The sequence below is a fragment of the Nanorana parkeri genome, unplaced genomic scaffold (assembly GCF_000935625.1).
Source record: "Nanorana parkeri isolate BGI_ZX_2015 unplaced genomic scaffold, ASM93562v1 scaffold517, whole genome shotgun sequence".
In the NCBI taxonomy this organism is placed as follows: Eukaryota; Metazoa; Chordata; class Amphibia; order Anura; family Dicroglossidae; genus Nanorana; species Nanorana parkeri.
This window is the reverse complement of record NW_017306785.1, coordinates 850,487-876,293: the sequence shown is the minus strand read 5'-3', so window position 1 is coordinate 876,293 and position 25,807 is coordinate 850,487. Positions and strand designations below refer to the sequence as shown.

The 25,807-nt window shown below is 42.4% G+C and overlaps 1 protein-coding gene across 1 annotated transcript in view; it reads left to right on the top strand.

Moving 5' to 3' along the window:
- Nucleotides 1–25,387, top strand: part of CBLC (Cbl proto-oncogene C) — a 28,235-nt gene extending 2,848 nt beyond the window's left edge. Inside the window, exons 2-9 of the mRNA XM_018561335.1 lie at nucleotides 10,293–10,439; nucleotides 11,042–11,198; nucleotides 12,264–12,385; nucleotides 18,141–18,278; nucleotides 19,217–19,304; nucleotides 21,183–21,314; nucleotides 24,395–24,481; nucleotides 24,878–25,387. Of these exons, the coding sequence (XP_018416837.1) occupies nucleotides 10,293–10,439; nucleotides 11,042–11,198; nucleotides 12,264–12,385; nucleotides 18,141–18,278; nucleotides 19,217–19,304; nucleotides 21,183–21,314; nucleotides 24,395–24,481; nucleotides 24,878–25,024 (1,018 nt within the window). The 3' untranslated portion in view covers nucleotides 25,025–25,387. The remainder of the gene's footprint in view (nucleotides 1–10,292; nucleotides 10,440–11,041; nucleotides 11,199–12,263; nucleotides 12,386–18,140; nucleotides 18,279–19,216; nucleotides 19,305–21,182; nucleotides 21,315–24,394; nucleotides 24,482–24,877) is intronic.
- Nucleotides 25,388–25,807: the final 420 nt, after the last annotated feature.

The following is a 25,807-nucleotide window of genomic DNA, read 5'->3' as shown; positions in this document are numbered from 1 at the left end:
CCCCCCCCCCCATCCGCGGAGGGGGGGTTAAGGGGGGCTGGGAGAGAGCACCCCCCTGAAATGATGGCAGATAACACAGGAAGCAATAGCTTCTTTGCTATCTGCCATCAGAATAATTTAAAAAAAAAACAGCAAGCTGGCCATTGTATCTGCCCTCTGCTGCTGTCAATCACTAGAAGAGGACCTGATGGAGAACTTCAGGTCCCCCTCTGCTGATTGACAGCAGCAGTGGGCAGGTGTTTGCAAAGTGAAATAGCCAATATAATATAGCTATGCATTCCTATGCTGGGTTTTTTTTTAATCTGAGTGACGACATCGGGCGTCACTCAGATAAGGAATAAAAAAACAGGAATGTCAGGAATAAAAAAACAGAGCAGGGAAAGGTTTAATCTGCTTGATTGAGCAGAGTAAACCTTTCCGGGAGAAAGTGTTTCTCTCCTGGGCGGCCGGGAGCCGCTATCTATTAGCGAGAGACTCCCGGAGCGGGAGAGTTGGGATGTCTGCACAAGGGTGACACCACATTCTCTGTAAGAGCTAAGGAAAACAAAGGTGTCACCTTCTGCCCACAGCCTGCTGATTGGATAATGGAGATCCAACAAAACACTCATAAGTCATCAACTCTTCTTACTCTGCTTTCTCCTCCTGTCAGAATAGTCTCTTTCAGCACATGTGCATGCAGCAGAGCCAGACTGGCTCATTGGGCTGCCCCTCCCTCTCTCATTCTAAGTGCTGCTGTAAAGGAGGTTTACATTAAGACAGACTGGTACTTATGATAATATATAAAAATATTATTTTAAAGGAATATACATGTCTGGGAAGCGTAGGCACTGTGGACACTGGCTCCATGGTTTACGGAGCAGCCAGGGACTGACAGAGATAGAATAATGCCTGGGACACTGGTCACAGGGAGTGTAAGGACTGAGTGACTGTATTTTAGCAGGGGTGTAACAGAGGCACAGAGTCTAAGGAGAGCCAGGTCTTCTCCAGAGCTCCCAATGGTGGTGTTGATGTAACACTATAAGACAGCTCCCAGGTTTGGCCCTCTACCACACCCATGCAGACACAGCTGAGAGAACCACAGAGGAAACAAAGACACACTACAGCAATTTGATGGATTCAGCGGCAGGTAGGGAAGGAGTCTGTAACAACGAGATGCAGGATTGTTGCAATAACACATAAGGAAAGTCCAATACAACACAATGGTACATGACACAATGATACAGGATATACTGGGGAGGTGCAATGCTGGGATTCCAGGTTCAGTGACACACAGGAGAAGGTCACTGGTTCCACTAGTTTAGGCTTCACAGAAGGATGCACACAGGGAAAGTTTATTGCACTGTGGTTCAGGATACACAGGAGGATGTACACAAAGAAAGTGCATAGCACTGTGGTTCAGAAGTCACAGGGAAATAGGGACACTCGGGATTCACAAGAACACAAGGAAATTTATTTTTCAGCACTGCAGCATGATTGACATCACAAGCTGATACATGGATGCAGGTAGAAAGCAGACATCCCGACCTGCAAAACCTTCTTTCAGGGAGGTGCCCGTCTCATTTCAGGGAGTTTTTTGTGTTTTTTTTACAGCGGCCACCGTCAGAATATAAAATAAATAATAATGATAATAATTTATATATACATCAGATTTGTGAATTGATATTCAAGTATCTGTCAGTGTAAAGGTCACAATTTATTAGACAGCCCAAGACCCACAGTTGACTAGTTGCTATGGGCAACAAATTAAATAAATGTTCTCTATAACTAGACAACCATATATAATTGATTCTATATTATCCACAAAAGGTTAACAGCACTCTCTCAACCCTGCAGCAGTAGATCTCAGTGCCTGTACCTGCTCTCAAGTAGCAAGTAGCTTCTTCCTTCTGAGAGCCAAGCCTCGTTCTGAGGCTACTCTAGAGATCACATGACCTTCCTCCAGGAGGCAAGCCTCGTTCTGAGGCTACTCTAGAGATCACATGATCTTCCTCCAGGAGGCAAGCCTCACTCTGAAACTTTACCCAGTGATATCTTACCAGAAAGGTTTACTCAGAGTAAAGCTTTCAGGGAGAAAATGCCTCTCTCGCGGACATCAGGGAGCCGCTATCTATTAGAGGGAGACTCCCTGAACGTCAGGGAGACTTGAGATCCCTGAGAAAGGGAAAAGCAGATATACAGGAGTTGAAGTGTGGGATCGCTGAAGCAGTGCAGGGGTGCAAACAAACTCAGGTGAATGCAGAGGAGAGTCTTAGGCAAAATCCACAGAAACACAGAAGACAACAGAGCGTGATACATAGAGATTCAGGGAAATCCTTCACTGGTGATGCAGGAAGCACAGGGCAATGCGGGAAGCAGGATTCTCAGGCAGCACAGAGATACTCGGGAAACACAGGGGTGCTCTGGAGGCACGGGGGAACACTGGGAGCAGGATTTTCAGGAAGCACAGAGATACTTGGAAAACACAGGGGTGCTCTTGAAGCCAAGGGTACACTGGAAGCAGGATTCTCAGGAAGCATGGAGATACTCAGGAAACACAGGGGTGCTCTGGATGCACAGGGGAACACTGGAAGCAGGATTCTTAGGAAGCATGGAGATACTCAGGATACACAGGGGTGCTCTGGAAGCACGGGGTACACTGGAAGCAGGATTCTCAGGAAGCAGTGAGATACTCAGGATACACAGGGGTGCTCTTGAAGCCGGGTTACACTGGAAGCAGGATTCTCAGGAAGCATAGAGATACTCTGGAAACACAGGGGTGCTCTGGAAGCACGGGGGAACACTGGAAGCAAGATTCTCAGGAAGCATGGAGGTACTCAGGAAACACAAGGGTGCTCTGGACGCACGGGGGAATACCAGAAGCACTGAGGGAGTAAACTAGGAACACGGGGGGAGGGGGGGGTCTGGCAGCTAGTGAACAGAATCGTTGCTCAAACCCTGAGCAGCAGGTGAACTAACACTATAAAAGGAGAGATGTAGAGAAGATTGGCTGCATGCCTGCGACCTGCAATAGGCTGCAAGTCGAGTACTTAGGAGAGAGGGGAATACCTGACACGGAAACAGGACAGAGGGAAAAACCCAGCATGGAAACCAGTTAAGTGTGACAGTACAGGGGGGCGTGGCTTACCTATGGCGGCGGCTGGACGTGTCTAACTGAGGCTCCCGCTCCATCCCCGAGTTGCTCGTGACAAAAGGACACTTCGCCCACATCCCTTACTCTCCTCATGGGGGCAAAAGAGGCCAGAAGTCGGGCTCGGCCAAGAGACCGAATGCGGGCTCGCTCAAACGGCTCTGGGCGTCCCCCCTTATGTCGCGGAATCTCTCTCTTTTACGTTGTTGCCCGTTTCGAGCTCCATTGAGGTGCCCTCCCATGCCACATGTCGGAGGCACCGGGCGAAGTTGTCCTATTTTGCTGTGTCACCATTTTGATTTGAGTTAGATCGTTATGACATGGTTATCTAATGTTTTATATGTTCACTACGGTATGTCGGAGAATTGACTCCAGATGGACACAGGGGGTGAGAGACCTTAACACTGGATAAGGTGTGCCTACTTCTAGGAGGTTAACAATCTTGCGGGCTAGGTGTTTGGCTGTATATCTGTATCCTACATAGCTGGATAGTTACAAGCATGGGATGCCACACAGCCAGATTAATACAAGATGACAATCCGACCTTGTGCAAAACCGGTTAAAGCCTCTACTTTTTGAATCCGTGATGTTAGCGTCTACGGCGCCCTGAGGCAAGTTCACAAAAACCCCTTCCTACCCCATCCCGGCCCGTCCCCCCCCCTCCTCTCCTTCCTCTTCTACAAGTCGTTGTCTTTCCCCCTGTCATTGTTTGTCTGTTCCGTGGGATACTGACTTACTCCATTCTGCTCTGAGACGATTGCATTGTTAACGTGTCCCCTGGTACTGTACTGTGTAATATGTATGTCATTTGAAAAACCCAATAAACGGAAATAATTAAAAGTGTGACAGTACAGATGCAGTAAATTGTGTTTTTTTTTACAGCAAAATCTGTTACAGAAAGATTTTAAAGATTTTGGAAGTGGATGTTGGTGTACGGATGGACTAATCATCACTTTTTAGGTTTATATTGCAGTAAACATTTTTTTCATTCCTGTGGTTTAGCTCTAAAGTGACTTGAAAGCCCAACTTCAGCCCAAAACTTTTTTTAAATTGTAGAAAGACTTGGGAAAAGTAAATATTTTTGAAGTATATCAGGCTTAGGAATGGTCCGAGTGTTCGGACCAAACATGAGTTTGAATCGAACATCGGCAGTTTGAGCGCTCGCTGAACACCGAACTTTATGGGATGTTCGCGGTTTGTTCGACCGCGGACATTCCATAATGCAAAATGCCCACTGAAGCTCTGATTTGTTAAAGTCTTGCACCTAACCACAGGTCAGGTGCAAGACTTTGCCCAATCAGGGCTCAGCAGAGGAGGGGCCTGAAGGAGAAAGTTCTCTATCAGGTCCCCCCTTCTGATTGACAGCAGGCAGTGGGCGGGTGCAATAGCCAGCTTGCTATTGGATATTGCATTTTACAATATCCAATAGCACGCTGGGGATGGCTCCCAGCCTGCAATGAAGAGGAGGCAGGGGGGCGGGGCAGAGGAGCCGCGGCCGGGCCGGATCAGAGACGACGCAGAAGGACCAGGGGACCGGAGGCTGGGACAGCAGCAGAGGTACGGGGGGCAGCGAAGGCATGCAGCGGTCTGTGTCCCCGCTGTCTCCGCCAACACAGGCGCGGAGAGCAGCGGGGATTTGAAGGGACACAGGCCGCTGCAGCCACAGTTCTCCTAAATGTACCGGCAGCTGCCGGTACATTTAGCATAACTGTGGACCCGGTTCGTAAGTACGGATTGCACGTAACCCGGGGACTACCTGTATAAGCCCTCTTAAAGGGGACATAAATTTTCGAACGTTCGACCCCCATTTACTTACATTGAGTTTGTATTCGAACTTTTCGGCTGTTCGAATGTTCGAATACGAACTGAACACGGGGGTATTCGGCTCATCTCTAATCAGGATTACAAAATGCCTCTTTTCCATGACAAGGGGGGTTTTGTGTAGTTCACAAAGTTTCACTGCTTAACACAACACAGCAGAGTGCACAGCAACTAAAATCTTCCCAAAAAAATCTACCTGCTGGCAAATTTTTGTTTGACAGGTTTAGTTCTGCCTGGACGAGTTAGGGCAGATGAGGTGATGACCTCTAACTTGTGCAATCAGAGAGCACCTTGCATTCATTGAAAAAAAATACAATGTGTTCTCTGAATGGTGGAGGTGGTGGGTAAGCGACTCCCTGTGCTTGGTATATAGAGGGGAAGCCGCTGGAGCCTCAGCTGGAAGATCAGTTATTGCAATACGTAGTGCAGACCACTAGAGTGATTTTCAACACCCCCAGCAGTCCATATCAGATATGGATACTTATATCGAGCCAAACTGGACCAATGTAAGTTGACTAAAGCTAGTGCTGGGCTTTCTTATGAGACACTGAACACATCAAAGCAGGGGACTACCCTTTAATAATAGTGTATCTGTAAAATAACCTATTATGCAAATAATAACAAAACATTTAAAATATTGGTTATGCTGGTGCCAGGATCCAATGGTGCATGCTTTAGATACTGGACCTACTGTATAGAGTATCTCGGTTGAGGCTCCTGACACAGAATGCAGTGCATATGAAGCAGAATAGGGTGTCATGGGACCAGGGGTGCCCTCTTACCTGGGGTCCGGCAGGCACGGTGGAGATTGTAGGGTCCTTCTTGGGGTGATTTGGTGCCCGGCGGCGGCTGGTTGCGGATACGCGCGTATGTGTGTGTGATGTGCGCGCACGTGACGTTGCGTGGCCTATTAGTCACCTCGGGTGCTGATCAATGCCGGGGAGGGCCTTTTGAGCACACCTTCCCTCCTAGCCATCCCATTGGTTCTCAGGGACCTGTAGCTTCCTCGTTGCCCAGACAATGGGGGCGTTTCTGGTTCCTGCTGGGTTTAAATTCCAGCCAGAGCCAAGTCTTGCTGCTCAGTTATTCTGCAATACCAAGAGCAGCTACGAAGCCTCATCTCCTGTTTTCCTGTTTCCTGCCTTCCTTCGCCAGTATTTGGATCCCCTGGTTATCGACCCCTGGCTTGACTTCCCATTTATGATACTTGCTGCCTGCCTTGACCCAGACTATACTCTGACAATGCATTTTGGATTCTCCTATTTTGTACCTCATCCTTGACTTTCCTTCTGGTATTGTTCCCTGCTATTGGGTTCCACTCCAGCAAACAGGGGGACCCCGCTCCCTCTCTAACATAGGGGTCTATTAGTGTTAAGTAGACATGCGCATTTGGATTCGGAAGAACCTGCAAATCAACGAAATTCAGTTGATTCGGCGGTTCGTCCGAATCCAAAATAACACATTAATTATATGCCCAAATATACTAAAACTATATCCGGGCATACATAAATGCATTTGCAGAAAACGACATACTGGCCGCCAGTGCGTTTTGCACAGGCGCGCCGCCATCTTTGAGTATATTCGGACGCCGGATCTGAAACAGCAGAAAAATGGGTTTTCTTTGATGAAACGAAAGACAATGTTTTCCGTTTCTATTTGTTTTGTTAGAAAATAAATGTTTATGCAGTGCACATGTCTAGTGTTTAGGGGTTAAATTATTGCTAGATTTAAAGTGACACAACAGTCAAATCTTTTATAAGCTTTCTCTGCTCTCCTTACAGTAGGTAAGGTAATTGTGCTGTCCATTTATGTAAAAATATAAAACATACCTTTCTTTTGCTGTTTAAAACGTGGTGCGCTGCCACAGCTCCTTAAGTTTGTAGCTATTTCTGCTTTCATTTCAGCCGCTGTTCATGTGCGTAGTGAGAGAGTGCGTTATCACTGTTATCACTGGGCATGTGCCAATTAGCATATCTTTCTGCCCCCTTTCCTCCTTCTTAGTCTGGTGTTCTGTCGAAAATTCTGACCGGTCAAGATCTCGGACTGGTGATGTCGCCATAGGGACCATGGAGAAGAAAAGTAGCCACCCTCTGGCAGGGAGTTATAAAAACTCATTCTTAAATTACAATAGTATAGATCTTATTTTTTAAATTACATTTTTGGGTTTAGTGTTGCTTTAAGGGCTCAGGGTTTTAGGGGTTAAAGCAACTTTGCCACACAAAAAAAAGTCAAACTAAAAAATGTTGTCAAGTACATGAACCGTGAAGTGCTTGCACATACTTGCTGTAGTTTCCAAGCTTTTGCAGGAACCCTAGGCTGGTCTGCTGAGTACTCTGATACTTCCTGGTAGTGTTAAAGCTTGCTTGCTCTCTCCTTCCACCCATACATTTCTATTGACCCATCACAGTGCAGTAGTGGAAGTGTTGTTGGCCTACTAAAAAAAGTTAGGACTGCATTTTTGCATTTTCAGCATTTGCAGTATAACATAACATGGAGAAATGCTCATATTGGAGACCACACCTACACCCTAAGGGTCTGCATTCAATGGCTTATGTTTGTGTCAAAACTACTTGTTTTCAGTCAAAAGCAGGTTAATGTAGGTTAGATGGAGACCAAATGCAGGTTGGAAGGTGGTCTACTGCAGGACAAATGCACCTTTAAATTAACTGTGAATGATCTCAGAAGATTCTCAGGCTGATTGCAAATGCAAGCGGAATGCACCAGAAAGCAAGCTGCATTTGTCCATTGATGGGCCCAAAGCCCATTGACATAGGGCCTATGGAACAGATTGGGGTTTAAGTGTGTAGAAATGGATTGGTTAAGATAGGGTTGTTTAAGAAGTTTGGTTCGGTTAGATGTTACATGTTCGGATAGAGGAGCGTAAAGTATTATAGGGTGCTTTATTGTTGGGGACATTTAGTCTTTGTATTTACTGTTATGCTATAGATTTTTTATTTGCCTGAAATTACCAGCACCAAGAACAAAATGTATATATCAGTTTATCAACTGATACATTTTGAAACGTGGGATTTGTAGTTCCACCACAGCTGGAAGGCTGGAGTTTGGCAACCCCTGGTCTAGCCTCAGCCTATTCCCAGTGAAGAGACATATCACACGGACTATAATCAACAAAAAGAGGCTAGCTAAGCTGGTGAACATAAAGACAAAGTTTGATGCTAAACCCCATGGTCACGACACTTCCTGCTGCCCAACTTTGACCTCCGACATCTGCACATATGATGGGATGCTCCGGTACACCCTGCGGCTACCATCGCCTCCTGGTTGCACCACCCACCCACCTCCAATCTCTCCACCTACCGACACCCTTCCCCTTCTATTTACTGTTTTCTCTCTACCTTCCTCCCTCTTTTCCAAATTCACCTCTCCGTTCTTGCATTCCTAGTTACATAGATGGTGCCTTCCTGCAGCCACCTATCCCATGCCAAATTAAACTTCATCTTTAACAGTGTGAAGGCTTGCTGTTTGCCTGGAAGACACTTGCTCCTAATTATCTTTTGAGTACTCTATGTTAACTACAGCCAATCCGTGATGACACCTTTACTGTAATCCTGTGCCAAATAACACATGTGTAATTCTTCTTCTGTGATGTTGGAAATTTGCACCAATGAACTTATTTTCTTGTTTGTTCATTACATTTCTCAATACTTATTCTCCATTGCACAGCATGCTGTATCGTGAATGTTAATTCTGACTGGTTAACGTTTTCCACATCTTTATTAAGTTGTTTATACTATATGTATTTTGCTATGTATGCAAAGCTTGACTTCAATAAAGAACTATTGAAATTACATTTCTCAATACAAACTTAGATGAGCAAAAATGAAAGGGAAAGGAGGAAGTCTATATATACAAACTTGTAAAAGGTATCTCTAATAGAGTGGATAGCTAATGTTCCAATGTGCTAATGTTCCAATGTAGCACACATCTCATCCAAGTAGCTAGAAAGACATGGGTGCTCTTATTTTATAAAGGTGTATGTCGGTGGAGTCCCGAACCTCAGAGTAGACTGTAGACAGAAGCCAGAACCTAATTTCTAGAGGCAGCTCTCTGTCAACCAGGGTATCCCGATATCAAATATTTTAAGTGATGCTTGCTTTTTACACTCATATTATATATATATAATATATAATTTACAATATTATTTTAAATAATTTTTTCCTTACTCCAGATGATGAGTTTTGAGCCCCCGAAATGTGTCAGTGTTTTTATTTCCTTTTTATCTATATTGTGTCATGAAATATAATTCTTACTGGGCTCACTCAAGCTTTCTGGAGCTCTTATCCTTCTAATGTTCTTATTTCATAAAGGACTCGATGTATAATTTTTACCGATTATTCCCTAAACCCTCACGTCTCAACTGATGAGTCGTGACCCAAAAATGGGTCGCGACTCCTTGTTTAGTGGGTCGCTGCATGTCTTCCACTTTTCTAGGTGAGAGGTTCCTCAGCCTCCCGCTAGTGCAGCACTGTCAGTTCTTGAGCCAAGCAGCAATTCAGAATATGCTGCCCGGTGCCGAGTGTCAGCTTGTGGTGAGGTGGGATGTGGCTATGGCCGCAAGGGAGCTCCATCCATATGTGCATTGCTTACAGCTCCCTCATGTGCCCTGTAGAGGTGCCTGGACCAGAGTGACGTCACTTTCTGGCTCCCGACACCTCTACAGGGCACGCAAGGGAGCTGTGCAAGCAATGAAGATATAGATGGAGCTCCATCACAGCACAGCAGCCCACATTGGACACCGGGCTGAGGTTCTCGTAAGGTAGGGAGACTGGGTGGGATTTTTTTTGGAGTGTGTATGTGTGTGTTAGAATATCTGAGTGTGTGAGATTGTGGCTGTGTATGTATATCAGTGTTTTTGAGGGCCTGTTCCCACTAGTACAGTGCATCAGTTGCATGCAATAGCACCTACTACACGTTCTGGTGTGGGAGGTATGTTGTGTTGCCATTCATTTCAATGGTACCCCAAAGGAACCTCCCACACACAGTTTGATCGCCTGCACTGGAACGTGCGTTCCCGCAATGCCGTGCGTTCCATTGCAGTGCGACTTGGGTCGTGACTTAATGACCAAGGACAAATGTGAGTCCTGAGATTACACAGCTTGAGAACCACTGCCTTAAACTATATGCAGTGCAAGGGTTTTAGCAAACACTATTAGTACTCTTAACATTTTTTGTTCTGGAGGTATTGATGCAGGCAGTTTTTTGTTTGGCCAGGTTGTCCGTTAACACCTGCAGTCTTATAACATCTGCTACTGTACTTTTACCCCCGTTGGTACATTATTGTATCCGTGTGTTTATTGACCAGTTCCTTGTTTCTGTTTTTCAGGAGAACACTCACTAAGCTTTCACTAATCTTCAGTCACATTCTATGTGAACTTCGAGCCTTGTTCCCCGGTGGGCGTTATCAAGGAAACACATATCGTGTCACAAAACTCGAGGCATCCAATTTCTGGTCACAAACATATGGGAATAGGTAAAATGTTCGAATGTTCAAAATGTGCTGTAGTCTCTACTTGCTGTGTTCCTAAGACTTCCTCATACTATAATGATTATGGATATGCACATTGTCTGACATATTTCATTGTGGTTTTAAGGGATTTAATTCCACTGACCTGAATAGGACCATGCAGTGCAATGCAAGAACAATATAGCATGCAGGACTTCATCATAACATGGTAGTCGGAACACAGACTACACGAAATAATACATTTAATCTTTTTATTTTTAAAAATGCTGAAAAAGTGTTTTGGTGTGCATGGGCCCTTAGGATTTCAGTCAGTCCTAACAAGACATGGATATGTCCTTAGAAAGGAGATGACCATCACCCAACCCAGTAATGTAAACAAAGCAAGTTAGAGAGACGCCATCTTAGTTTATTTAGTCATTTTGAAGATGTTGATGTCCGTGTGGCAATTTTTGAGAGATTGTATAGACAAGATTCTATTACTCTCTACAATGTCCATCCAATGCAGACTGGCACTTGATAGTAGAGGTACATATAAACATGATGCAGCAACACATTGATATCTGAGTTTGATCTGTTGCTTGTCAACTTGTCTTATTTATTATTTACAGGTGTCTAATAAAATGGGAGGAGTTTAGAGGTGGACTTCATCCTGTGCACAACATAGAGGCAGGGCCTCTGGAATCTGCACTGCGCAGTACAATGGATTTAACATGCAATGACTACATCTCAATGTATGAGTTTGACATCTTCACACGTCTCTTCCAGGTAACCAATTTTATGTACAGCATATAACCATGCAAATTATTGAAGTAAGTGTTAGTGTTATTATTTTATTTTTGTTGTTATATCCCTCCTCTTTAAAGTGCTGGTTGCACTTTAGTCTATATTAATATAAACAGCATGTTCTAACATCAGACGTTTTCTCCATAAAATGCCACCACCACCATCACGGTTAGCCACACCACAGTCACATTTAGGTTATATTTTGCTTGGACGTTGGTGGAGCCCTTGCGGTGGGCATGGCGTATCATACCAAAAGAATTCAACCATTCAAGCCTACCCATTCAGGTCTGTGGGTCTGTGTCTGTCCAGCATGGTCTGTTTCAGTATGGCCATCATTGTAGGTCTCTAGCAGTATCCTTCAGTTTTTGTCTTTTCATCATAGTCTGTGTTCACCAATGTCGGTCTGTCTGCCTGTATTTGATTGTGATGGGTACATATGGTATAGAATAGAACAGTTCTTACCTAATACAAATGAGAATGACTTCAATGGGATGGACAGGGGTCTATTTTCTAAATTAAGACAAATTACCAGAGACATGAACCAGACATAATATTATAGTAAACGATACATTGCACCCAGAGAATGAAATGTGTAGGTATACTACCTTGAAACCAGTCTTTTTTCAGCCTGTCCTAGTAAAATAGATTTTCTTGTTCATATTTTGTAGCCCTGGTAAAGGCAAACCAATGTAACCAATGGAACACATTGGCTGTTTTATTTTGTATTCACCCAATACAAGATCCAATCATGAACTAATATATTTTTTCGGACTCTACAAGCATTGCGGTGGTGGTGGCGGCATTGGTTTCCTAACCTTTAGATTACACCCAGGACACTCTTCTAGGCTCCCTGGTGTACAAGAATTGCATAGCTAGAGCCATTGCACGCAATTAATCAAGTTCTTTTTTATGATATTGGACAGAGATAGCATGATCCAGTGCCTCGCATCTATAACCTTTGTCATAGAAAATTGACAGCTGAAATTTTATTGAGTAAATTGGACTTTATTTCCTTAGATGATTTATCTTTTTTCTATGATTCAACAGCCCTGGGAAACCCTGTTGCAGAACTGGATGCTGCTGGCTGTCACCCACCCTGGCTACATGGCGTTTCTCACCTATGACGAAGTTAAAGAGCTCCTTCAGGGCCACACACACAAGCCTGGCAGGTATGGCACCCTCTGCACTGTACTGGAACGTTTCCCTATTATTAAATGGCACCTACAGTTTTGGATGAATCCATATTTCTCTAAGGAAGCAGGTAGAAAAGGTAAGCAGTTTAAAAGGGCAGCTTTAGGTTCATTTAAAAAAAAAAAAGTTTTAAAGACTGCAACTTGGTTTGCAGGCCCTGCAGCAAAGGAATGGCAGAGCAGTAAAGGTACTGATTTATTTTCTATGGCTCAGTCTTTGGTTTGCCTGATGCTGGGTGACATTTTTTTTTTTTTAAATAAATGAACAGTTGTGATACAGATAACAATAATAATATATTATTACCTTATGTACAAGAAGGTTTAATTTACATATGTAATACTATGAAATTATGATTAATTATGAATATTATTATTCTATTACTACTACAAATAATAATAATTGTATAGTATTACAGAAGAGGGAATTCAACCTTCCTGCCCATACTAATAAATAACCTCTTGCAATAAATAATTCCCAGATGTACAGTTGAATGGCATGTGCAATAATTTTTGGGGTGCTGAATGACAGCCCAGGAACCTGCAGAATTACGATAGGCCTGGAATCTGACACCTCTAAAACACACTTAAACCTTTATCATATCCATTTTTCCAAGTTCAACTCCAAGACAATAATAAAGACTGATGAACCCAGTTATGTATCCCTAAAGCAACACAATGCTTATACATACTGTCAATAAAAGTACCAGAATCTAGTTTTAGATTAACATTCAAAAGTCCCCTGCACAGCAGAACTCAGACTTGAAGAGCAGGGAAAACCACTGTGAGCTAAAAAGGTACTATTTCAGTACAGTCAGGCTTACATGTTCAGCCTCGTGACAGGAGGGGAGAGTAGCCCGAGCACAATAATAACCAATGATAACCTGACCAATCTGCTGATGCTGGATCACAGTCTAGTCAGCATGCTGGGAATAGGTCTGTAGCCAAGATGTACATCTTAACTGCAGTAAAGAAAAGTGAAGTCACTTGGTCTCTCAGGAAATGCGAGAAGCTGCTTTATATAGAACTTACATTTTGCAGAGTCATAGATAGTCATTTATATTTTATCCATGCAGTCTAGTTGGAAAGGCAAAGATAAACAGCTCTACCGCATTGAAGGTTTACAATGTGCACTTCAGTTAACTGCATTGTGCGAAATACTGATCCATCAGTCATGTTCTTAAGTAATACCCTCCTGGCCTATACCCAGCTAACTTTAAAGTAAATCTCACATGCATCTGTCCTTCAGATAAGCTATTCCGGTTCACTTGCTTTACTCTCTTTTAAATAGTGCTAAGTGGGAGCTTTAAACTGTGCTATAATTGGTTAACCAGCACCATTAATACAATGATAAACCCTTTTGACGTGCATGCTTCATACTTGTAATTAAAACTTCCGGTGAATTAAACATTGGGAACAGTTCCAGAAATTCCTGAAATTTGATTTTAAGCACCACACAGGCTGCAAAAACAAAATTAAAGGTGCAATGATCTTCCTACTGCAATTGCAAAAGGTTGATTTCTACTATTTAGAGGTTAAGGAAAAGCACATGCAGTGTTATGGATGTTATGGAGGTAACTTCCTCCGTGTTCAGAACTTCCATTGTGCTTTTGTACATAAAAATGCTTTTGCTTACAATAAAGGGGGAACAGGCTATTCTTAATGTCTAAAATGTATCTGTATCCTTTATTAGCACTATTCTTCACTGGAAACACAAACTAATTTGGAGGGTAGGCCACTTACGTTGGGCTATATAGAAGGTGTGATGGCCAGGTGTCAAAAAATGTTGCCCTTAGTGTAGAGTCACGTTATTGCCAAGTGCCTCTTTCTTTATATGCACTCACAAATTAACTCTTCTTTGCTGCTCATTCTTGTGGAGTAAGCCTTGAGTAAGTTGTGGGGCAAGGAAATGAGGATTCTCTGCATTCTGGGGGCATGATTGCAAGAAACAAAATATGCAATGTTTTTGTAAGTTTAAGTAAATTATAATTCAAAATGAAACACATTGAAAAATATTAGACTATCAAATGGCTTATGTAGCTATTATATGTCAAATTAGTTTTAATGACATTGGAATTTTCTGTCACAAATCAAAATGCCTGTCTCGGCAGTCTTTGATTAAAGGTGTTATTCCTCAACCTTTAAGCTACTGATTACAAGAATTTTAAGTGTAAGCAGCAATGGTCCATGGGTAGCTCCAAATTAGATAAAAGGTTTATTTGACATGTGGTGTGGGGTAGGTCCTTAGTCTGTCAGGCCAATGCCCACACCACCCTTGTTCATACAGCTTATAAAGGTTCACACATCAAGATAAAGATTATAATTATATATAATTGGTCAGGTTTAAAAAATTCCAAAATAAACCCAATGGTGAAACAGCAATATGAAAGACTTGTTCCTCGCGTATACATAGCAAGTGTCTGAATTTTGATAAACTAAAAACTCCTAGAATGGCAAATTGTCTCTCCAATGACTAAAGCTGACCATAAACCTATAGATTATCTGCAGATTTTCTATGGTCAGATGGAAAAAGTGCAACAGATTCCTTCATCTACGCTAAAGTGTGTGGATGGAGGAATCTCACACTGGGCCAAGCTACAGTATCTTGCTAGTCGGCCCCGCTGGCTGTCAAAATACATGAACAACCTGATTGGATGCAGGCATTGTTCAGGTATTTTGCTAGACAGCGAGGCCGACTAGCAAGATACTGAAGCTTGGCCCAGTGGGAGATTCCTCCATCCACACAGTTCAGCGTAGATGGAGGAATCTGTTGCACTTTTCCATCTGACCATAGAAAATCTACAGATAATCTATAGGTGTATGGTCAGCTTTAAGATAACAGCTAGCCCCTTTCAGGAAAGAGTGACTTCCAACTTTATGTCTCAGGAACAAATGATAAACATGTTGTTTTTAAGTGTCCATTAGATGTTTTAAGATCTCTAACTCTATTTAATAGCATGTAAATAGCTTCTTTATTATAATATACATATAGAATATGATCGCATAGTGGAATATCTTTAACCTGTCATATTAGATGTCATATCATTTACTTCTGGTAGAGTGTTATCTTCTACCATATTTACTAAACAGTCTTACTTATGATATCCAAAACCGCCAGGACTCACTGCTCCGAATCAATCTGTGACTGCAAATCAGCACATGCACCGGTTGCAGGCTAAAGTGTGCTCTCACCACCCAAGCGATACTTCCAAAATCCGCCGCACATAACCGGTAATCTTAAAATCCAATTTTATTGTAGTGAATTCAAACCAAAGTCCAAAGTTCAGCATATAAACCACCAAAGATCTCTATACCAGTACCTTCTTATGCGTTTCACCGCCTAGGCTTAATCATAGAGGACATCCTCTATGATTATGCCCAGGTGGTGAAACGTGTAAAAGGTGCTGGTATAGATGAGATTTTTGGTGGTGTATATACTGAACTTTGTATTGAATTCACTACAATGAAATAGTTTTTTATAAATACCAGTTATGTGTGGCAGATTTTGGAAGTACCTCTTACTTATGAGATGCATTTCATAATATGTTTCATTAAGCATAATATCAAACTGATTGAAAAAATGGAATCTGAAAATGTGATTCAGCAGGAATCATCAATATTCCCTACACCCTACATACCAACCAGTTAACAGGAGAGTTAAGCAGATATTATTCAGATTCTTGGTTAGTGAAGTCACTTCCCTAACATACATGTGACCCCATTTGATAAGAAAGTCACTTGCAATCAGCTGCTTCTGAGATAAGGGTTATGCTTCATGTCAAAACTGACCAATTTTCTACTTACCTCTGCATCTATATTTGCTTATGATTATTTGACATGAACTGATAGCAATAAAACTTCCACTAGGATAGAAATTCTCACTGTTGATGGACTTTAAATATTATTATAATGTAGTCCTGTTTACTCCCTGTCCCAGAATAACCGGTTTTATTTCTGGAAGTGACATTCATAGGAAATGCATTCATTGTGCCAGGCAGTAACAAGGTACAAATGTGACCGATCAGCTGTAATGGATGTACAAATGTACCTTGTGTTTTGTGGGAAGGACATTAGTTTGAAATACATTTAAAGACGCTGTGATCAATGCTGGATTTTTGGCTAAGATCCAATGCCATTGACACTGATGTGATTGGGTATTACAAGTGAGTTAATCATAGGTAATAGAACAAGTGAAAATTGGGGGGAGAGGGGTGAATCCTTCTGTTAAAATCTAATTGACAATAGTTAAGGGATTGTCAAATAAACTGTGGGGTAAGCCACCTCTCGGTCTGGGCTTGGAGAGCTGGCAGCAGCTTTGGCTCCTGTCTCCCAAGCATGCAAGCTGGAGGACAGCATGGCAGTGTATAGCCTGCGACGTTGGGACCCTTGGGGGGAAAAGTTGGTTTCAAGGAGTCGAAGTCTGAGGCCAGTGAGAAGGAAGGGGTGACTGTCCGGTCACCTTTGCACAAGACAAATGGCAGCACCACCAGCTCCAGCAATGTGCCCATCCTGCATCCTTCCAAGCCACTGACCCAGTCTACCGTGAAGGATATCTAGCATAAGAATGCTTGTTGGACCATGTGTCCATGGTCATGTGTACCCTGCCTCTGACAGCATGGTCAAGCACCACAGACACATTACATTCCACATGCTGGTGAAGGTTAGGAAAGGCAGTCTGGGCAAAATAATGATGGCTGGCCACCTGCCACGGCGGTGTAGCACAGGCCATGAACTCAAGAATGGGGCTGATTTTATAAGCTGGAAAGCAAATACTGACAAAGCCAGCCGTTTTGCGCAGCAGCCAAACAACTACTTTAGTTGTTGCTGACACACACACACAAAAAAAAAATAGTCCTAAAAAGGACTGTTGGGTCTCTAAACTATGAACATGGAGGTACACAGGAATATGTAGCCCACTACAGTGCAAAGCACAATAAGTTGGTGAAATATATCACAATACAGTATGGTATAACACCAAACTCCCTCTACATAGAGCATTGCTTTTCCCTAAACTACTCCAACCACACACACAGTGAGGAAGCTGGCACATAACAAAACCCTGATTATTATCCCTTCTAAGTCAGCTGACCTAGGTTCCAAGGAAAGGTAGTGCATTATGGTTAAAAAGAATTATGATTGGCAAGTTTCACCATAAATTTGCCAGAGCCGTGAACCTTGAACAAGGTGGCCTCAAAACCATATGCCTCAAACCCATACCCATGGTAGGTACTAACCAGAACCACATCTAGTGGGGATGGGTAGGTTCAGGTTTGTTGGTTTATATTTAAAGTGCTTTTCTAGCCAAAACTTTTTTGGCTAAAGTGGGAAATGGTTAAAATCCTAATTTTCCTAATTGGAGAGGAAATCTCTCCAACATGAGGGAACTTTCATCTGACACAGTTGTCAGAACAAATGTCTTTATTGTATGTCTCACTTTCTTTTTCAGTGAAAACTAACATTTTGGATGTCCCATCTACAGTATACTGAATATAAAGATGGGATGGGAATCTATAGACTGAATGTTCTGACCATACCAGTTGCATACCTGTTTCCAGTCAGTGGTTTGCTATATATTACATCAGAATGAGTGCCAGGCAATTATAATCTTCAGAAAGGGGTTGCAATAGCAGCACAGGTAGTTCTCTCTTTAAAAAGATAACTTTCGAGGTGGATGTATGCAAAAATTTTAATGCTTTACTGTAACTTTAATTAATAGGTTGTCCCTTTTTTCCTACAGTTATATCTTCCGGTTAAGTTGCACACATCTCGGACAGTGGGCAATTGGCTATGTAACTGCTAATGGCAGCATTCTACAGACCATACCTCACAACAAGTCTTTATATGAAGCCCTGAATGAAGGAGAGAAAGAAGGCCTGTAAGTCAGAGATGCAGCTGGGGATTTATGGGGATCTGGGAAGTACACAATCAAATGACGAGGAAGAGGGCTCAGGGGCTGTGAGGTTGAGGGCTGCTCAGAGGATGTAAGGGCGAGGACTGATCAAGGGCTGTAAGGATGAGAGCTGATGAGCGGATGTGAGAGGTTATCAAAGGCTATGAGGCTGAGGACTGGTCATGGTCTGTGAGGGAGAGGACTGCTCAGGGACTGAGTTTGAGTGAGGTTTGGTTAAAAAGTTTGAGGATGAGGGCTAGTTCGGAGGCTGGTGGGATGAGAGCTGGTAAAATGCAGTGAGATTGAGAGCTGTGGAAAACCTTATGAGGGTGATGGCTCATCAAATGGCTGTGTTGTGATAGTTAGAAGGCTGTGAGGGTGAAGACTGGTCCAGAGGCTGTTAGGAAGTGGGCTGGTCAGAGGAATGTGAAGGTGAGGGCTTGTCAGAAGTCTGTGAGGGTGAGGGATGGACAGGGTCTGCGAGGGTCAGGTCTTGTCAGGAGGCTATAAGGGTGAGGGCTGCTTAGGGGCTGTGAGGATTATGGCTTGTCAGAAGGAAGGCTGTGAGAATAAGGATGAATACAGAGGACTGTAATGGTGAAGACTGGCCACGACTGGTCCAAACTGAGAAATGGGCAAATGTTGGTTAGAGTAAGAGAATGGGTCAGGGGCAGAGGACCAGACAGGCATCAAATGAGAGAATCAGTATCTGTGATTTCTGCTGGCTGACTGGGTTTTGACAATTTCAGAAGTCACCATGAAGTGACAAGCTATGTTCACTTTTACTTAATGTTACAACCTAAAAGAATCTGAATGGTTGCTATGTGCATATTTATATATAGGATACTTGATTAATGTACCCTGACTATAAATTACTAAACGTTGTGTGCTTGTCTTTAACATGTGTATGCTGTATCGAGCAGGTATCTCTATCCAAATGGTTTGAACAGTAAACATAGTTTGTCATGTGTCGCTAAACCGAATCCAAACTCGGTGATTCAAGTGACCCAGGTATGTCAAGTGTACACTAAAAATATATTCTAGTGCAGTATATGATGCAAGAAGTATAACATTCTGTGGCTGAAGGATCAGGAAAAGTAAAAACTTACAGTAAGGCTTCAAATTTAAGTGGTGGGGGTTGTGCACTGAGGTTCTTTAGAGGAGAGGTGAACAGAAGCAGGTAGGAATTTCCAATGGTATTCAATTACATTTTTTTAAAAGGCCTTCAGTTTACCTGAAAATGTAAAAAAACAAAACAAGTTTCACTTCACGTTAGCACCTCAAAGGTATGTAAACTATAACAATGAACTCCTATTTGTCCCCTTTTGATCTGTTAAATATACCTTAGAAAGTGTGTTGTTATATCTGCTTGATAAGTGCAAAAGAAACCTGTGGGGATCCTTGTAGTCCTGTCCTAGGGTAACAACACTGCTTCTTCAATGATAGTCAGTGAGGGAGCTTTGCCACCCTGAGACAGAAATTGTGTTACTGGTGTGATCACCATGTGAAAATAAAGGGAAAAAGCCTGAAGAAAAAAAAAAATCTAATGTAACCACCGTGTCTAAGAAATGGTAAGGTGCAATAGATACTTTTTTTGTTATTGGATTTAGATGCTCTTTTAAGGCAAACCCGTTTGGAATGGGAATGTGACCATGCTTCAACAGGAAATGTGGTCTGAAAGGTGGATTATGCTCTTAAAGCAAAACAGGAAATGGAAGTTGTGACATCACTACTGTTGCATTGTGTACTAAATAGCATTTGATGATCACTTATTGATTTCACTAATTGCTTGTGGTTGCTGCTTAAAATTGATCAATTGGCTTAACATTTATTTTCCTCAAACCTCTCTCTCCCCTGATGAGCTGCCCCAGTGTGAATTTTTCAATTACCTTGAACCTCACAGCCTCCTGTAGTGAAATAAGCATCTTCTTAGTCACAGTGGCTCCATATAAGTCTTCTAGCAGTGGTACTGGGAGGAGGTTTCTGTACGGCGCCCAATATCACAGCGTATTGCTATAGGGACATCCTGCAGAAATACATCTTCCATGAGCCCTCAGCCTACACTGTGTGTAAGTTGAGGGCAGTGTAGTACTGCTACTTTAGGAAGCACTGACGTGATAACATCAGCGCTGCTTGATTAGAACTACTAGGGGGTGTTAAGTTGACTGCCCACCCAGCACACAGAGAGCCGATGGGGTGATCAGTCTCCTCGACGGGAAATGTAGCCACTTGTAAACTTTGAAGGCACATTTTCCAGTAGGATTGTTTTGAAGAAAGGTATTCAAGCACTTTAATGCATGTAAGAGTGATTTTATATATGCCTGGAGATGCCATGAGATCAGGGAAAACATTATGGTTTGTTGTTAATTGTATTATTATTTTTAAATTATTGTTTTATATCTTTTTTTACTATTTATATAGCATCTGCTAAATAAACCTATAATACAGGATACACCGATGGTATCATAGAGCACGTTGGGTTTACTGAGGAGAGAGCTGTTTGTTTTCATACTCTCTCTCTCTCTCTCTCTTCAAATGAAACTCTACGTGGAGATAAACAAGCAGAGAGGTGGAGGGAGGGGGGACTAGTCATTCTTCTGGGTAATTTAGCTGCTTGTTTAACATGAGTTTCAACTATTGAACTCTTCGGGCCTTTTTTTTCTTAAGAAAAGCAGTTACATTCCGCTTGGTAAATGTGTGAAATAGCCAGGATCTCTGACTCCTTGAAGGAAAAGTAAATTTAAAATGTTTATATGCAATATTACATATTTACCTGTCTAAACAAAAAGAAAAAAAAAAAGCAGATTATTTTTTTATTGCTTCACGTACATACACAATATATTCAGTAAACCATTTGAAATTGAAAAGCTTTCTGTGCTGTCCTTACAGGAACAGTGGGAATTGTATTCAGACATGGATTCCACCTTTGAACTGTGCAAAATCTGTGCGGACAGCGAAAAGAACATTCGGATAGAGCCTTGTGGCCACTTATTGTGTGACCAGTGTCTAACATCCTGGCAGGTAATATAGCCCAGTCTGCAGAGGGAAATGGAAGATAATAGCTCTTTATAGTAAGACGTGCACATGACTTGAGGTATAACTTAGGACCACCTAAGAAAATCTGAATGCAAAAAAAAAAGAGAAATGTAATCTAAATTCCTGCAAAGCATAAGACTCAAAACATGACTAGAATGCGAGTTAACCTGTTCACATACAGTATGTTACAATTGCATTGTTCAAACTATTTTAGATGTTCCAACTATGTAATGCAAATGTGTGACTAACTGGATATTAAGTGAATGGATTATTAAAGTGACACTACACTCAGGCGTTAAATCTTAAAACTGCATTCAAGTACCTAACTATTAACATAAATGTATCTTGTGTATCACTTGGCTGTAGATCCTCAAATCATCTCTGAATTGGTGCTGACACTGTCCTTCCTTCTGGAGGGTGGCTACTTTTGTTCCCCAGGGTCTCTGTGTGTGTTGTAAAGTAGCCACCGCTACAAGCTCACTTCTGTGATGGACACAATATGAATTAGTAAACTAAATGTGAGATTCTAATTCATCTGAGTGAGCTTAGAGCAGTGAATACACACAGAGACCATGGGAAACACATGTAGCCATCCTACATAGTTTTCGGAAAACATTACAGCACCCTGCCCCAGTATTCCTCACAAGAGCCTTCAGCCCTGATGCAAGCAGTGGTTTGGCTCTTGAGAGGACTTATGCAAATATCAAAATGCCTTGATGTCAGTCTGGATGGATGTCAGCCTGGAAGAGTGGGCATTTCTAGGCAGGCTGTATTTGCATGCAGATCAACTTAGATAATGCCCACGTGTGATGCTGAGCCTCTATGATTGAAAGAACTGAAATTGAATAAATGAAAGGGGCAGGCCATAGACAGTAAGGCTGAACATCCTCCAGTCAGGAAATTAGGTGGGCACTATCTGAATAGCTACAGGTTCTAATTCACATTGTGAGAAGCTCACAGTGTGCAATGAAATCAGAGTAAGCAATTTCAGTCCAGCAGAGGAGCAGGTACAGTTGAGCAAGACTAAAGGGAAGGCTAGAGTTCAGCTTTTGTGCTTGCAGGGCTGCACGCCTGCCACATCGAAAACATGGAGGTCCCACTCTTCCTGTTGGATTTGTAATTTATTTTCTGCTATCAAGAATGCAACAAAAAGAATAGGGACATCCCAAGGCAGATGGGAGCACTTCTTCTTTGGTGGCAGGAAGTGAACCAGGAGCTTCGACAGGGGGATCTTGTCAGTTTAGTCTCTGAGAGACACAGGAAACCAGAGGATTATTCAGTCTACCTATAGTCCACCTAGAGCCAACTGAAATATCACTTTTTGTTGGGATAATGCTTTAAAGCGGTTTACTTTTAGCTTTCCTTTAATGAAAGTCTTCTTAGTCCTGCAACTTGCCCACTACTCCATTGACTTTAATTGGAAGTCAATCAAACTGTCGAGCTACAGATTTCTATTAAAGTCAATAGCCCAATTACTCTATGTCTGAGGGGCAAGATCAAGATTGTGAAGGGACACCGTGTCGCTCACGGCCCCAAGGTGGTGTTTTGGTATGTATGACCTATTATAAAATTGCTGAGCGAGGGGTATCAGAAGTGCACTGACAGTTAAGCACTTATCATTTAAACAGTGTGAAGTGCACTTGTAGTTCATCTAATGTGTATTTTAAAGGTGTTTGTGCCTTTTTTTAACCCTTTATATGCATATAAAACAAAACCTTTATATTAATGTAATGCCAATGCAAAATAAATGCAGAAATACAGACTAAAATATATTAAACACATCTAGGAAGGGAATTGAAACAGAATTGTTTTCATTATACTTTTTCATGCATGTTGGATACCTCCAAGAGATGGGCCAGTGTGTTCATGGCCAAGTATACTCATTCAAGTCTAAGAGCTTAGCAAATACTAAATATTATGCAAACAAAAGTAGTTATTTTAAAAGCATAGGTGATTGCTTGGATAGCATTGGTATACATTTAAGGGGGTGTGGACAACCAATGTACATATTTTAGGGGGTATTTAAGATGAATTGTAACACCCAAGTGGGTGGTTGCTGGGCATTTGCAGTAATGAATGAAGGGCTATATAATATGATATTGATGCAAAACCGTGACTTGGTGGGGGTCCAACTTGTAGTCTAAAGGTAGCCATACACTTTACAACCATCGCAAGACCTCAGTCTTGCGATGGTTGTAAAGTAATTAAAAAAATGTACGATCTGCCCATCTTGGACAGGCAGATCGTACTTGCGATCATCACAAGCCCGTCCCCCTGAGGGGCGGGCTTCCGATGACCGCAATGCTGAACGGGCAGTGTGCGCATGCTCACAACGGCGCGTTCGGCATTTGTCTCCTGAGCATCATTCAAACCAGCCGAAATTCGTAAGATTTTCGGCTGGTTTTCTAGCATGCTCCTTAGACAAAAGATGTGCGACCGTACAGTAGAAGCGGTCGCACGTCTTCATTTACACTGCACGATTCTCGTACGATCGCGGGATTTCCCGCGATTCTCGTACGAGAATCGTGCAGAGTATGGGCACCTTAAGGCAAATACTTAGGTGGCTTTACTTTTCATCAATCTCAATATAGATTCCCCATGTCTGGTCTGTATTTAATTTATGCATTGTGTTTTAAGGGAATTGGTGGGCACCTGGCATCTAAGACACCGGCCCCAGACCACAGCCGTGAACCCTGGACCTCTGACCTTTCAGCTACTACTTAAAAGTGCATCTCTAGGCAATGTTGTGTTCATTTTGGTTAGAGTGGAGGAAGGGGTAAACTCTGTCATTTTTGTTTTACTACAGACCAGGTAGCAGGCAAGTAGCCGGTCTCTTCTGACCTAGGAGCGAGCATTACTCTAGGTACTAGGAGAGAAGGACACTGGTCCTAAGAGACCAGGGACACTGAGAGGGCAAAGGGAAGAGATAGAGAGGTCTGTAAAGGACATTAGGGCTGTTCACCATACCAACTTTTATCCACAGGCAGAATGCCCCAAAGCCCTTTAGGACCCTACAATGCCTATAAACTTTTAGTTCCCATCATGTCCTATTTTTTTCTTTGCAGAAAAATGAGAACACATGTCCATTCTGCCGACACAAAATCACAGGCAAAGAAAAGATTCACATTACTTCACCGCCGAAGCAAGAAGAGGTGGGTAACATCAGTGGTGAACTAAAGAAATACAAGAGATACAGTAAACAAAAACTTTTCTAAAGTTTCCTATGATAGCTGGTATAACAGCAACATAAAAGAGAGAACATTCTACTTCTGCTTTTGTAGCGGTAAGGCTGCAACCTTACACAAGCTAAAAGAGGTCTTATTGCTTAATCCTTCACCTAGAAATCTAAATAAATGCATATTTTCTTTAATTTTCTTGCTTTTTCTCATTTGTCATACATTGGCTAAAGCCGGTTTGACTGGTTTTGAACCAGTATTGGGCTGCTTTGGAGAATTTCACCTGACAAACCTGTTTGGGAATATTCTTTGCTGTACACTGTATGCTATGGTAGCTATGATTTTCCTTATGCCACTCTCATTGCCTTTCAGCATCAAACAGAAACCTCAGGCCCACAGACCTTCTCGGAGCCACCACCCCATGAAGTGAGTAGTGATCACTGTGACTCTCGTCCGTTGTACGGCTGTCTCTCTCTGTCCTGTTTCTGCAGTGCTGTGTCCTGTTGTCTGACCTCATAGAAGACTGTCCTTCCTTATGTGTGCATTGGTGACTCCATACATGGCATTATAATGTGACATTGTCTTGTGCCAGGAGGGTGCTGACTTGGCCAGCACTTTATCTAAATCCTTCATCGATGAAGAGGAAGTGGACTGGATTAGAAACCGACCCCTCCCACCACGCCCTGGGGCACCAGCCCTTCCATCTTTCCACCCTTCAACATTTGCTGCTCCACGTCCATCAGCACCTCCTTTGCCCCCTCTTCCCCCTCACCTTCAAACTACTCTATCCAGAAGAATGAGGCTACACGCAACAGATGTTATCAGAGGAAGTCATCATTAACCCAACTATGGATGGTCTGAATCTACAGAAAGTGATTCATATCAGAACGCATTTGATGATAGTCAACAGTGTTCCTATTGAGTTCTTAAGCCCCAGAGTGACAATGTCAATATCAAGGCACAGCTTTAGTTGTGAATCATGAAGCCTTCACATGCTAATTCTATGCTTCTATGAAAACTGTAAGAAGGGGTAATGATAGAAGCCAAAGGGCTCACATTCTTTACAAGATCCACTCATATCTAACACACACACACACTTTTAGAAGATAAATCTATAAAGCACCTAAAACACCCTGAAGTTCACTTGTGTATTTATTGCATCCATGAGTCTTACTATAAGAACTGTTATTATAACCATTTTTCCCCATGCACTGGCTACATCTCTGCAAACAGGGTCTCAGTACATATACAGCCAAAAGTAGCTAGCACAAGTATCCAACAGTCTAAAAAACTTGTCTATTG